Raw genomic sequence first — 15,829 nt, 5'->3', positions numbered from 1 at the left:
CACACACACACACACACACACACACACACACACACACACACACACACACACACACACACACACACACACACACACACACACACACACACACACACACACACACACACACACACACACACACACACAATGTGCTGTGGTGAGAAATCGATGTGGACAATCTGCACACAACTGGTGTCAAAGGGAATCAATGAGCTCCAGGTAGGTTAGCTGCCCCCACCGTATGCTGGGAGGGCAAAGGGCGCGGCTGAGGTTTAATAGAAGCTGCACCTGTGAAGGATCCTGCAGCACCACAGGTGTGTGTGTGTGTGTGTGTGTGTGTGTGTGTGTGTGTGTGTGTGTGTGTGTGTGTGTGTGTGTGTGTATGGGAGGGGGGGGGGTTATGGGGAATTTTAATGATTTTTTTTAATTTTATCTGTTTTACTACAAGATGTTTCATCTTCTTTAGTTCATCAATTTGCATGCAGCCCCGATGCACCACAAACACAATCACCCTTCCCCTATTCACTTATTCTGCAAACACAGCCCGCATTACTTCCATTGATAACCTGATACATTATGCAGGGGGGGTGTGCAGGGCGGGGGCCACGGTGAGTAATGCCTCGCTGAACGTCGTGCGCATATTCCTTCCCTGCATCGGGGCCGACTCATCAGTAACACCGGCAGAGAAATCAGTCAGGCCTAAGTGGCCTGTCGGAGCGGCAGGCACAACGGGGGGCAGGCAGAACGGGGGGCAGGCAGAACAGGGGGCAGGCAACTCTCCGACCTGCAGGACATCCCCGTCGACGCGGCTCCGCCCCTTCTTTCCATCAGCCCCGACCTTGAGCTGACCCACGGGGGCCAGGCTGATGGTGCGTCTGTTTGAGGGGCGGGGGGGGGGCAGGTCCCCAGATGGCGGTGCTCCATTGGTGGATGGGGAATTGGCACAGAGAGCGGGTGGGGTAAACAGGCGAGACACCTGACTATTAATCAAGGCCGGTAGCTCTGGGCGGCGTGAGAAACAGATTGCTGAAAAATGGATGAAGGCGAGGGGGGGGGGGGTAAGATGAGAAGGGAAGAGGGAGAAGCTCCACAGCTGAAGAGGGAATGGGAGAATATTTATTTATTCATCGTATCTTGATTACATTTTTGACATTTGGGACCACGTGACGGCCCCACAGAGGGGACGTTACCCCGTCTTCTTTCCTCAGTCGCACTACAGGGTACCTCTACTGACGAAACGCCTCCACAGGAAAACATTGCCTCTGGTTACGAAAGAAATTTCGTGTTACGAAAGTTAAAAATACAGTATGGGCTGATACTCGCAGCTCCCACAGGTTCCTGAACGCAACATTCTTATAGCTGCTCTGCCATTGGTTATTACCTAGCATCCTGGCATCCCATTGGCTCAGAGGGACCTCTGTGTGGAGCTAGATCGGTGTCTATGCAGCGTCCTCCTCATTCAGCCCTCGACCCATGAGGTGTTCTGTTATTTTTTATTAAATATATTAACTTTTAGAGTATTCACTATGGACCCCAAGAAAGTGACGGAGAAAAGAGGAAAAGAAAAGACGAAGAAAAGAGTTTTTTTGTCCGTACAAACAAATCAAGAGATGATAGAAAAGCCTGAAAAAGGGATGCGTTTGGTTGATCTCTCCAAAGAATATGGCCGTAATGCATCTACAATCACCACGTTATTAAAACTAAAGGAAGTTTAAGGAGTTTAAGGCGTCGCGTGGGTGGTTGGAGAAGTTCAGGAGGAGGACTGGAATTCACTCTGTTGTTCATGGGGGGGCAAGAGGGCATGAACCAAAGAGGGCAAAAAACAATGAGGACAGCAGTTAAAAGGTAAATGACCGACATTATTATTCTTTATTCTTTGTTTTTTACGTTATACACAACTCTCATTTATTGTGTAATAATCTAATAGTAACATGTATTTGTTACATGTTTTGATGCATTTTTATGCTTTATAAAACATTTATGTCTGAATGTTGGGGGGCTTGGAACAGATTAGGGTGTTGGCATGGAAAATCCGTCCCTACTTTCAAATTTTCTTCCAGAACCAATGAATTTTGTAAGTAGGGGTACCGCTGTATCTGGTTATTTGGGGTGTCCGTTTGAACAAAAGGTAATCAACAGAAGGTTGAGGATGATGATGATGATGATGTCAGAGCCTTGTAATGTGATTACTGACCACACCACGATTCAAAGTCAACACAAGAACTCCATTTCCTGCTTTAATCTGATTACCAGCTGTAATCTGGTTTCTCCAGCTCATGCTGACCCTCACACTCCTCAGGCTTTATTTGGGTTCACCTCTCATCCTTTAGCGACTTTGTCGTATCCTCAGACACGACCCCACCCCTCGTCTTCATCGACTGTTTAGCAGAAAACCTCTTTAACCACACACACGCACACGCACACACACGCACACACACACGCACACGCACACACACACACTTCCCGTCTGTCCAGGACGTCTTGGCACCAGCGTTGGACAGTGTTTGCGTCTGGCAGCGATCCCGGGGTAACAGGGGCCGGGGGCACGGGGACCAAACGCACCATCTGTCTCCCAACGGGGGCTGACGCAAAAATGGACTTATTTATAATGATGATTTCTGGGTTAAATGTGTCTCATTTTTTAAAACTATGATGCAAAAGGAAGACACCGCTCAGTGTTTGGTCTTTAATCAGCTTCCCTCTGCATTCTGGAGTTAATTCCCAGCAGAGCCCCCAGAAGAAGGACGGTTCCTTCAAACTGATAAATGCGATAGATTTTAAAGCGTCCCGACTGAAACAAAACACTTTTATTTATGTAAATGTAGGAAATTCTGGACGAGAACCAGAATGTTTAAATCCCCTATCTGAAAAATAAGTGTTTTTTTTTTTAAAGGTATGTTTTGTTACCATAATATTACCATCGATTAAAGTAATTTTACGCTACATAAAGTCTCATTTGAGAATAATCTTCCCGTTGTAATGAGCATTAAAGCAGGAGGGTGTTGCTCAAAGGGAAACACAGGAAGCTGTGATTGATGTTTACAGTAGGAAATGAGGGTAATCAGGAAGTAATGCATCACCTGACGTAGAAAATAAGAATAATGAAATCGTTTGACTAGCCCGATACGTAAACTTGTTACTGCGGAATGTAATTAAAAGCTGTTTTATGGCCGTTACCTCAACACTGATGATTATAGATGGATGTATAAAAAAACACACAAACAAATGTAAACTCATCCAGCTTCGGAATGACTTTACTTCAAAACTCAGTCTATAGAATTCTTTCTAAAACTAATACAACTGCAGTATTTCTTAAACTGTGATGCTTCTTTTAATAGAGAGAACTGTAGAAACACAAGTGTGTAGAAAAAAAAAGTGAATAAATTATTCAGGGACCTCATCTCTGAGATCCAAAGACGTAAATCTGGATGTTAAACCAATAAAGTCAAATAACAGCTGTTTGGAATCTGATCAAAAACCACCGACGTCCACAGAGAACCTCGACACGAGGCCTGACAGTTTAAAATTATTATTATATTATTATTTATCATTAAAATGGGCTCTAAACAAGCGATTCCACGTAGGGGCTCTCAACTGCCCACTTTCTCCCTTTAACTCCTGCTTGACATGAACGTGGGATAAACGTATCCTTCTATGCTCACATCTAAGTCAGCTGACAGTATTTTCTGCACCGGACTATAAGGATCACCTTCAACGTGTGGCCTACTGTAAAACCTTTTTCATATATAAGGCGCACTGGATTAAAGGTGCACACTTGGTTTTTGAGAAAATTAAAGGCTTTTATTAGTAAAGGCTTTTTTACTGTCCGGCTCCTCCGTCGGTCTCCCCGTGACCCCCCCCCCCCCCCTCTGGAAGGAGAGAGTCCTCACTAGCAGTGATGCATTGAGGATTTAATTTCAAGTCTCAGCGATCGTTAATCATTGAAAACCCACAATCAATTAATGTGTGAGCCTCCTGGAGTCCTACAGACGCCGCAGTGACCTCAGGTGCTGCTTCACCCCCCAGGAGGGAATTCTGGGCAGAAAGGATTTTATTACCACCGCGTAAGGCGGTGCTAATGACTGCTAATGGCCTCGTATGCTAATTATCATGGCGATCACGCCCCACAAATGTGGTTTTGCTACATTCTCCACGTTTCCTCCTCTCATAAATACATCGTGTGAATGAACTGTAAGAACATCCTCCCAAGTGCTTGATGCTTTATTTGTAATTATAAATAACATTTTATTCTGTCAAATCTGTGTATTTTGCTTTAACTGCAGAGCGTTTCATGTGCAAATAGTGATAAATGTGATGAATGCATTTTAATGAGTTCACTGGAAAAAAATGAGAGGCTGATGAATATATAATGAGGTCATCTGAGAAAAGAAAAGTGAATTTAAAAGTCAGAACGAGTGGAGTGTGAATTGAAAGCGTTCCAGTTTGTGTTTAACTGGTCGTGATGAATAACGCGGTTTCACAGTCGTACCTGCAGGTTGGTGATTTGGAACGTCCCGTTCTCCATCAAGCTGATCCGAGCGTCGTTTCCCAGGATTCTTTGGCCATCTTTTTCCCATTGAATGCTGGGGATGGGGTTGCCCATGATGTGGCAGTGTAACTGAGTGGTGGACCCAGGAGCTAGAGTGTGATTGGCTGGACCCTGACGGATGATGGGTGGGACGCGGTCTGAAGGCGCTACAGGAAGAGAGAATAAACAGCTCAAGTTTATGTTCAGGAATATCTGATTCACTGGAATAACACAATGAGTTGTACAGAAAAAATCTCAAGCCATTTTTGACATGATAACACCAGACATGTGTCAAACTCAAGGCCCAAAGGCCCAAATGTGGCCCTCCACATCATTTTACGTGGCCCACGAGGGCATAAAAGGTCAGAGTGTCTAAAAATAAATAGGTTAAAAGTGTGGTTTGAAGAAAACTACATTTCCCACAATGCAGTATTTAAGCCCATCTTAACTCTGACTAAACGTTGTGAACAAAGTTAACGTCCTAACTTGTGTCTGATGTTATTTTTCTGTATTGATTGATAGTTTGATCCTTGATTGATGGAGTTCTGTGGGTTTAATAACCTGACAGATTAAAAGGATTTATGTTAGAACAGAGAAACAAACAAACACTTTTAACTTGAATAAGTAATAAATTCAGTTATTCAAGTTACATTTTTTTAAACATTTATTTAACATTACACTGAGTTACATTTAGTTACATTTATTAGTTACATCTGGCTCTTTGAGGACATCCGTGATGCTGATGTGGCCCCTCAGTGAAGATGATCTTAACACCCCTGTTCTAGCGGATTACACAGAACCTATCAGATGCTTTTTATTTATTTATTTTTTACATTTTTGGCCATTCATTCACTGAAAGAGTTTGAAAATGCAAACTCCTGCAAACAGTTTCCAGAGTTTAATATACCACCCTATTGCTAGAATAATGGTGGTGTGGTATATAAAACAGAAAGAACAAAACTCTTCAAACCGAGATGACACAACCCGACCAGCCTCAGCCTCCTTCAGGTCTGCAGAAGAACAACAGAGAACCATGTTGGACTGATGACTTTACACAATTCACCACCAACTACAGCACTGATAAGAACACCACGCTGTATTCATGTATGTTTAATAAGTTACCTGTGGATTTTATTACATGATTATTAACCATTTAATCATCCTCATGTTCCCCCCAGCTGTTTGCAGTAGTTTTAACTGGACTGGAGTGTAGCGGGTCAAGACAAACCAAAGCTAACACTCCAAACACACTGAGTGTAAATCTGGACGAGACTCTGCTAAACAAACGGCTGAAGTGAGACGCGATGTTATGACATCTTTTATTAGCTGGAGGGAATGTAAAGAACAGATGAATCGATGTTGGATGCTGTGTTTACGTCAGCCGCATTATCCCCCAAGGACGTCAGACGTGTCCACTAATAAATGTCCCCCACCGGACCCCCCTGTGTCCTCAGCCTCACCCACAGCTGCAGCTCCATCACCAACAAACCCATGAACATATATGGTTGTACTCCATGCCTTTGTGTCTGTAAGTCCAATGGTGAATGTAAACGCTGTGGTGTGTGTGTGTGTGTGTGTGTGTGTGTGTGTGTGTGTGTGTGTGTGTGTGTGTGTGTGTGTGTGTGTGTGCCCAGCTCGGAGAGTTACGTTTGGTTTGGAGAAGAAGAAACATCCACAGCTCATAAACGACTGAAAGAAGCTGAAGACGGTAACTTCAGATCCCCGCTTCACTTCAGTCGCAGTCAGCTGTGTGTGTGTGTGTGTGTGTGTGTGTGTGTGTGTGTGTGTGTGTGTGTGTGTGTGTGTGTGTGGGTGTGTGTGTGTGTGTGTGTGTAGAGCCATCAGCAGGTGTCTCTTTTGATGACATCAGATCTGGACCTCTGCTGCCGCCTCATTTGGAGGAAGAGTGTTTTCATTTGGATCTGAAGCTTTTCTGATTCATAAGGACACACATGGCAGAGAGAGGCTAACTCAGATGATTGTGAGAAAGTATTTATCAGTTAAGATTGAATAAGAGTCTGGAGAAGGGAAAATGTATTTCTGTATTTCACCTCTCCTCCCCATCCCTCTCTCTGTGATATCTGTCTTTATACAGCGTTTAAATAATAAATCCGCTCCTGTTTACTGTACTTTATCCAGATAACATGGTGGAAATAGTTATTAAGTGGTAACAGCCCGTGTTTTGTTTCACTTCAAAGTTCCTCAGACATGTTTTCCTCCCACAAGACCAAAAAATATCAACATTACCAACATTTGAGTTAATTTTACCACAAAAAGCAGTGCATCCCTGGGATGCGCTTCAAAAAAAATTTGTGCATCCCAACATGACGTTTAACAATACATTTTGTGGAAATTTGCTCCCTAATTTGGTCCAATCTTGAAATAACTCACACGCCATTTTTTTTTAGAAAATAGTTTCCAATGCAGTGTAAAGAAGAAGCTAGAAGGAACACTTTGGGATTTCTCTTGATTTGAAGTGACAGATTATTTATGATGTCAAGATGTCACTGTCGTCTCGGCGAGGCAGTCCTGCTCATGTCTTCATCCTCACGCCTTTAAACCCCTCAGGAAAGCAAACATGGACCGCGTGTGAGCATCCTGTGTGTGAACATCCTGTGTGTGAGCATCCTGTGTGTGAACATCCTGTGTGTGAGCATCCTGTGTGTGTGTTCACACTCACTGCTCTCCACCTCCAGCAGGGCTTTGGTGAGGATGCTGCCGGCCACGCTGATGGCCTGACAGATGTAGTAGCCGGAGTCTTCCACCTGGACGTCGGTGATGGTCAGCTCGCCGCTCAGCGACACGGAGAAGCGGCCGGACTGGGACGGCTCCTGGATGGGGAACAGCAACATCTGCAGGAGAAGAGCATCAGGGATTATTTGATCTTTATGTAGCTCTATTAATAATGATGGTCGATTGATCAATTAATGTAATCTGGAGACTTCAAATCGTCACTAACGGCTGTCAGAGAGCAGAGCACCGAAGACATTCCAGTCCTGTAAAGCTTTAGCCGTTAGGACATGTTTTCTACAGTAAATGTCAGATCTGATTTCTCTCCTTTTCCACACATCGCTGTGAAATAACTCCATTTCCCGATCATCTCCCTGAAAGGCGGCCACAATACCAGACACTCTACGGACATGCTTCCTCCCCTGCCGTCACGCTTTCTCCTCTTTATCTTTTTCCTCCACTCTTGTCCTCCCTCTCCCACACATTCTCTCAAAGTCCTCCAATCCCACTCACCCCCTGTTAATCTCTACCTGGGAGCCCCCGCCGCAGGCGCCCACGCACTCCCATCAGGCCTTTCAGCGCATTCCAGCCGGCTGTATCGCTTATCATACGCTCTCCCTTTCTGACACACGTACTTACTCATGCACAACCCCCCCCCCCCCCCACACACACACACACACACACAAACACACACACACACACATATACTGTACAGACAGACACACACAGGTCTCATTCTTTATTTAATTCAAGCACAAAAAACACAAATGTTCTACTTTATTTACTTTTGTTTCACCGTTCAGGTTTGTTTGCCTCTGTTTCATTCTAGGTTGGTGACTTTTTCCATCCTTCCAATCCAGCTGAATATATTCAAAACATTTTGTACGACACGCCCAGATCTTGGAATAAATTTGCTAAATTATTTGTAAAAATAGTTTAGGCATCAGGCTCCAAACAACACCTTCCAGTCTGGTATGATCAAATAATCACCTGTTTTACACTGTTGTTCCTCTTCCAGTTTGAAAAGTGTGGAAACATGATGATATTTTAATAGAGCGCGCATCTAAATGTATCCTGAATCCAGGTTAAATGTGACAAACAACAAGGTGAGTGAAGACAAACACTCCTTAACGAATGATGGAGAAACATTTGGTCCTAATCATGACGAACGACACTGGAGGTGTCCTTAAGAACAAGTTACTGCAGCTTTGAAACGTCAAGGTTGATTCTCTTCTTCATCCCCCACACAGGAAGGTGTGTGAGTGTGTGTGTGTGAGTGTGTGTGTGTGTGTGTCAGAACCCACACATTTAAATTAAAAAAGTGTTTTATTTATATACGGTAGAACGAGCTGCTCGGTGTGTGACTTATTTGAGATTCCAGCCTTTGTTCTGTCCATATTTGTGTTCCACATACAAGCGAAAAACCGACATACGAGTCGTGCTCCAGAGCAGCAACACTATAACATCAGCTGAGACCGGATCTCATTATTTGGCTCCTGTTGGCGGATGGATACATCAGCTGAGATTGCACCTCGTTCATACGTAAAAACATAGCTTGTCTCGTGACTTTTGGGTTTCTTTTCGTAGTCACTGGCTGCCATTGACATCGATAGATGTAACTGACGTTGGTTGGGTTTGTCAGTGAAAATCCGGTTTTGAATCATGTTATATAACAACATGACGACTCACCAGAGAGCGAATTCAGTCTATCTCTGAGGGAAACTTCTTGTGATCGGTCAAGAACAGAAAGAGAACACAGATAAATATCCGGAGTGACTTTGAGTCTGCCAAAGAAGATCAATTGATAACGTATACGTGTCTGTTGTTTGATAAAAAATATGTTTAGGGACACAATTTAGAGGGTTTGGGACGTTTTTACAAGGCTGGAACAAATTAAAATTATTTTAGTTATTCACTCCAGGTTTTTCGGTCTGTTTCACCACACAGTCTGCATAAAATAAGAGATTCCTGCCAATTTACAGTTCAAAAGTATATGAATATATTTCTGACAACAAGAATAAACAACCACAAATAACAGCAAGAAATGAAATAAACAGGCTCATATTTAGCACTGCTTAATTCCAGGTTAAGTCTGGATTTTCAACATCATTCCTTTTAATGATAGAAAGCTTTTCCTTTAGTTCTTTCTTGGAAAAGCAACCCCAGAAACTGCCAACCACATTTAAAAGTTGTAAAGCAGATATAATATAATTTAATTTTTTAATTTAATTTAAGAACAATGATCACATCCATTTCAGGGTTCCACTATTCTGACTGGTCTCTCTGCCACTCAGACACCTTTCTCCAAACCGCCTGCTGTCAGACACAAATTACCCCTGAAACCCTGATGGATGCCTCAGAGGGCAGAAGGTGTGTCCTCCTCTTTGAAATTGACTTTAATGAATATGACTGAACTGTTCTTACCTGGCTGCCTTCTTTTTGCCAGAAGACGGCCGGCGGAGGGTTTCCTTTGGTGCCACAGAGGAAGGTGACGGTGCGACCCGGAGCTGTGATTTGGTCCCGCGGTCGAACCACGATCTGAGGAGGCACTGCAGCAGAGAGAACGGACAGAAATGTCTACCAATTCAAAGATAAAAAATAAAAAGCTTAAAAAAAGAACAAGTTAAAAAAAACATTTTAATTAAACTACCAGAGCGTCACTCTGCAAACCGGGACGTGACCGTGTCCACAATCTCATTTCTACTGCACCATCTTTTGTGTTTCCGTTAGCAGAAGCCGAGTAGAGCCGGCGTGATACCCTGTAAATGTGGGTTTAAAAGTGGTCCAGCCTTGATTAGTTTATCTTTGACTGATTCAACCTGCTATAGATGATCATTGATCAAGTGAGTCAGTTAGTTGATAGTCAGCCCTACGCCTGGGCAAAGGTCGGAACCCAGAGAAATCCAGGTTTGTGGGTCACCTTCCTGATGCAGAGCAGCAGCTCATCAGATGTCTTTGAACAGAAACAGAGGACACACACACACACACACACACACACACACACACACACACACACACACACACACACACACACGTACACGCACACACACCTTTGATATCTATTGATTCTGTAGCAAGTGACAGGCCTTTCTGCACAGAGGGAGGTGTGAATGCATAATGATGCCCTCCACCAGTCCTAATGGATTTCTCATCCTCCCACCTGATCTCCAGCCTCTCTTTCTTTGTACATGTAATTAGCATCTGGAGAAACCCGAAAGGAAGAGCGAGACGAGGCACCGACGAACCTTCTATAAGAATAGAAACACAAACAGCAAAAACTCTAAAATATCTTTATGACAAAAGCAGGAAAAACAGCAAAATGTGTTTTCTTCAGCCATATGTAGATTTGTCCAATACCTTTCTGACTAAAGACACCAAATCAATTAGTCAAAACCATATATGACAGACCCATATATATATATAAATTATTAATTAATTAATATTAATATATATAATTAATATATTACATCCATCAATGGGAATATTCCCAGAGAGACACCCATCAGCCCACGGTTGCAGCAGTGTTTCTGGTCTGGTCTCTTCTTCTACAAGTTTCTATATTGCAGGTTTAAACAACAACTTGAAATTACTCCAATTTGTCAACCCCAAGCAATTAAACTTTAAAATACTCTTGCCGACATTAGTTACATCAAAGAGGGAAAATGTCTTTTTCATTTTGTCAGGAGGGTTAAAGTTCAACGGAGTGCCTACATAATGAGAAAAAAGCTAAGAAAGAAAGAAAAGCACAGGAGCTGGAGGGGTGAATGTTGGTTCAGGGTCTGATTGAGACGAACTGCCTGCAAAGTTTCTGGACTCCCTTCCCGTGGCTTACACTCGCTCCGTGTAATCACTCACCAGAGGTGAGTGTGAAAGCTTGATTCCGTGCCCTGCATACACAATTCGTCCCCCTATCTTGGGAATCACCCAGGTCTCTGCTATGCTAAGGACTGCTATCACCACGGGTTACTTCAGAGATGTCAACACATTCATGTGAGTGGGGGCAGCTCATTTAGGCTGCTGTAGTTCAGATTGTTGCAGAAAACCCAACAGTCAATAGCGTCAGCGTCTCAAACATCTTCTGCCAAAAGAATAGGGGTGGACAAACACACACTGTGGAAGAGCTTTTGCTTGAAAACACTCAACCTGGTGGTTGACGACCCAACGGACGACCATAAACCAATCGCCACCATGGGAGTGTGGCGATGTGGGCAATGTCATTTTATGTCATTCACCCCCAATAACGACTGCCTATTATACCTCATAGAGAGGTTTCCTGTTTCCTGATGAAATATTAAAGAAATGTGGTGTAACATTTACTACTTATGTAATGCAACTCCAGGCTTGTGCACACACTGATGTGATGAACACATAACAGAAAAGTCCATATCAGAAAACGGCGATAAGCAGGCAATTTGATTAATAAAATTGTGTCAACAGCAGATATATTTTTTCCGCTGCCTGACACAACACTATAAGTCTGACCCAAATATACTGACAGCTAGGAACATTTAGGCTGTTAAAACGCTGCTTTTGGTGTGCTACACAGCTCTGTCTGGAGAATAACAATGTTTGATTTGAGGAGGCAAGTTGGCACACTCCCTGAGGCTGTAATAAATAATTAGCAGTAATGGGTGTGCTCGACGCGACACCCAGCTTTGGATTTGGGGGCAGCGACAAACATTAGCGTCCTCACATGGGATGGAAAATAGAGATGGATTTAAATAGAGGAGTTGAAATACACATGACAAACCCAGCAAATAATGCCTGAGTGTGTCAGGGGAGCTCTGAGCACAGCCTGCCCCCTGTTCAGTCATTTAGTATTCAGATGCTACGTTTTACAGCTTTTGTAGTTTTAAGTACCCTTTAAAAAGATAGAAAGCTGTATCTGCCCATCAAGCACATGGAACCTTAATTTTCCACTTCAAATTATAATTGAGTCTGCAAAGATGATGGCAGATAAGCACAAAAAGGCCGTGTAAGGGTAGAGTGGGCCTAAATTAAGATTACAACACTCCGGATAGGAATGTAACGGCGCCTGGAGACGTTGTTCATGTGGTGGATGCCACCAGAGCTGGAGAACACAACCAATCACACGCCAAGAGGGAGGCGAAAATAGAAAAGAAGCACAAGTTCAATTTCCACAGCTTTTCTGATAACCGAAGGAGGAAAGTCTGGGATGAGTGTGAAGCACCAGAGCTGATGGCTTAGCGAGTAGCTACAGTCTCTCTGAGGGCTACACACGAATGGAGCCGATCACGTGTTGACGTGAAGGCTGGTGACAATCTCATGTCAGTTAATTCTCCACATCTTTGATGCGAGTCTCGTTCGGCTGTGACCTGCAGCTCATTTCAGTCAAAACCTGAGAGAAAAATGATCTGGAATTCTTGACAACTTGAATAATTTCAAGTTAGGAGAGATTCTGGTCGTCCGAACATTGACCTCCAGTAACTTCTTCTCCTCCTTTGGGCTTTTCCCTTCAGGGGTCGCCACAGCGAATCAATTGCCCCCATCTAACCCTGTCTTCTCATCCTCTTCTCTCACACCAACTACCTTCATGTCCTCTTTCACTACATCCATAAACCTCCTTGTTAGTCAGTCCTAACTAGTCCTCAGTGACGGTCTTGTTGGTGATCTCTCTGCAATGGGAGCTCACAGCACACAGACACGAAGCAGCCAAACGCTTCTGTTTGCTCAGCATCTCCACCGACTGACGTGTGAAAACCGTTCAGCTGCTCCGTGTATCAAATCAGCGTGTGGATCAATAAAGGCAGAGAAAGTGATCGTAACCACAACGTCTTACCTCCCCCATCACCCTGTTCGCACGCTGACATGTGATTTGCACCGCAGCTATCACACACAGGGGAAAACAAACACACACTCCCAGCAGGAGCTCCTGGGGTACCTAAACGTGACTGACAGCTGTCACTGCCCCAGGCTGATGCAGAGGGTGTGTCACACACACACATGCGCGCGCACACACACACACACACACACACACATTCAGAATAGAATGTGTGGTAAAACTTCCTTCAGTCACCATTTAATGGTCTTCTTTTCTTGATTCCTGCTGCTTCTCTGCCCCAGGCAGCAAAGTCACACACAGGACAGACGAGTCCTGAGACTGGAGGACGACTGGAGTCTCGCTGCACTTGTAAGTTAGGATGCAATCACAGGAAGTGTCCTCTACTATTTAGAATTTGATTCCAATTCCTCCAGGGTGTGTTCGAGAAAGAGTTTTTGGATTGTCCCACCAGTGAGGTCACCTCCCCAGGACTCAGCCCTTCATAAGACGTCCTGATCGTGACGCTGCTTAAAATTTCACTCTTGGACTTCAGAATCAGAATCCTTTATTGGTCCCCATAGGGAAATTACTTTATGTAACAGCTGCTCTGTTTCAGAACGTAAGGACAAAGTCAGAATAAGAATAAATTTAGAATTAAGAAATAAGAGATAGAGATAAATAAGAGAATAAATAAGAGAATAGAAACATCATTGGGTAACTGATGTCTCACCAGAGGAGGAATGCTCAGTGAAAAAGGTCAAGTGAGACAGAAAATGTTAATTTTCCTTCTCCTTTTTTTTAACTGTGTGATTTTTGACATTTCAACCAAATAATCTCAGTTATAATTGGGTACTCCATACCCACCTAATTTATTCCAGTTTGCTCTCATCCAAAATCATGGATTTTATTTAGTTTATCATTTTCACGCAGGCATGAGAACACCTACTGACTGCGTCAGTTAAAGAGGTGTATGTGGACTCATGTGGGGAGGGCCTACTCACATCATTATAGTCCACAGACAGCAGCGTCTCTAATGGAAGCGTTCCATATCTGTGGGGTTTTTTTTCCTATGAAAATGCATTTCCTCACTTAAAAGGGTCAGGTGGTCTCTCTCCATCAGCCCCGCCCACACACATGTGAAGTGACTGAGAGGTGGGAGAGATGAACTTGTATAATGGTACATTTAAAGCATCATAAACACACACACACACACACACACACACACACACACACACACACACATATGCATGCAAAATGTGATGAAATGGAATACTCACTGGACGGGCCGACTGCAATGGAGCGATGAAGAAGGGGTGGAAAAGAAAAGAAACATGAATGAGATGATGTGGTGAGCTCACCATGAATGATGACATGAAACATCGCAGCTAGGCAGTGAACTTCTGAATAGCCGCTAACATTCAGGTCCGTTCACCATTAATATTCACACGGATTCACTGAATGTAAATCGACCGAAGTGGAAATGGAGGGATTTCTAAAAGAAAGGAACAGCAGCTGAGCGGATGGGGAAGATTGTGTTCTGATTGATTAGCAGGTGTGTGTGTGTGTGTGTGTGTGTGTGTGTGTGTGTGTGTGTGTGTGTGTGTGTGACCATTTATGGTGTTTCCTATTATCCTTAATAATGCAGCTGCATACACCAACCAGAAATCAATCACTATTTAGCTCTAACCTGCCGCTGAGAATCAATAGTGTGTGTGTGTGTGTGTGTGTGTGTGTGTGTGTGTGTGTGTGTGTGTGTGTGTGTGTGTGTGTGTGTGTGTGTGTGTGTGTGTGTGTGTGTGTGTGTGTGTGTGTGTTCTCTTTGTCATTGCACGTGTGTGTGTTCAGTGAGGATGAGTGTGCTGATGGACGACAGAGGCTCTCGGTGATTCAACGGTTACAGAGTAGAACTCTGGATTCTCTTTTATCATCAGACACGACAGACTCCTCATCCGGGCGCCGCTCTGACTTCATCCTCACGCAATTTCACCGCTTTTTGATCTCCCTCCCCCAACAGCTTAAAATCCATTCTTCACATTTTCTCTCTTATAGTTAACAGCGTGCTACCAGCGGTATATTATAAGGAGTTTAAACCACGAGCCTCAACGTCTGTCACGTTTTCTGACTTTTATTGACAATATCTCCCTGTATTCAGATGCCGACACAAACATTCAACATTTTTTGAGAAAAAACTGACTTTCTACTCCATTTTCCATGAATGCTTTGAGTACAGGGGAACAAAGACGAATAAATGAGTGTTGGTGGGTGAGATCTTTAGTAATGAATAACAAAACTGTCCATCTGTGCAAATAATTTACTCATGTATTCAGTGCTAAGATCTAATTTCATGCCAAGTTTTACTCATTGAACTAGATTTATTGAAATAAAGTGGTAAAGAGACTTCCTGGATGTGACTGATTTTTACCTTTCTGTCATTAAAAGTACTTTCTTCGACAATTTTACCAACATTCTAGAAAAAAAATGAACACGTAACATGTTCACAGGGCAGCTGGAAGTAAGCCAGTTATTCTTAGTTCTCATATCTGATCTTTTCATGTTTCTCATGACTGTTTCTTACATCGTTTAAACTTCGCTGCGCGAAAAGAAGTCATTGGCGCGACAGTCCGTCATCGGGTTTCATAAAGTACTCGTGCGAGGATTCGTTTCATGAAATCTTTGCAATGAGATGACAGTCTGTCAGCTTTTCAGGCAGAGGACAAGAAAGCAAAAAGTCGTGTGACTGAAACTTTCCTTTGTGTCTATTAAATTTACAGCTTTCTGACTTGCTGCAGTGATCCTCCACAGCACAATAA

The 15,829-nt window shown here is 43.4% G+C and overlaps 1 protein-coding gene across 3 annotated transcripts in view; it reads right to left on the bottom strand.

Moving 5' to 3' along the window:
- robo3 (roundabout, axon guidance receptor, homolog 3 (Drosophila)) overlaps window positions 1-15,829 on the bottom strand; it is a 79,277-nt gene that overhangs the window by 18,880 nt on the left and 44,568 nt on the right. For all 3 annotated transcript variants that reach the window (XM_068331011.1, XM_068331013.1, XM_068331012.1), the window contains exons 7-9: window positions 9,662-9,786; window positions 7,188-7,359; window positions 4,469-4,674 (exon numbers count right to left, since the gene is read on the bottom strand). In XM_068331011.1, coding sequence (XP_068187112.1) covers window positions 4,469-4,674; window positions 7,188-7,359; window positions 9,662-9,786 — 503 coding nt within the window. The remainder of the gene's footprint in view (window positions 1-4,468; window positions 4,675-7,187; window positions 7,360-9,661; window positions 9,787-15,829) is intronic.

This window comes from Antennarius striatus, chromosome 13, assembly GCF_040054535.1.
Source record: "Antennarius striatus isolate MH-2024 chromosome 13, ASM4005453v1, whole genome shotgun sequence".
NCBI lineage: Eukaryota > Metazoa > Chordata > Actinopteri > Lophiiformes > Antennariidae > Antennarius > Antennarius striatus.
The sequence above is the reverse complement of the archived record's forward strand: the minus strand, read 5'-3'. Positions and strand labels throughout refer to the sequence as shown.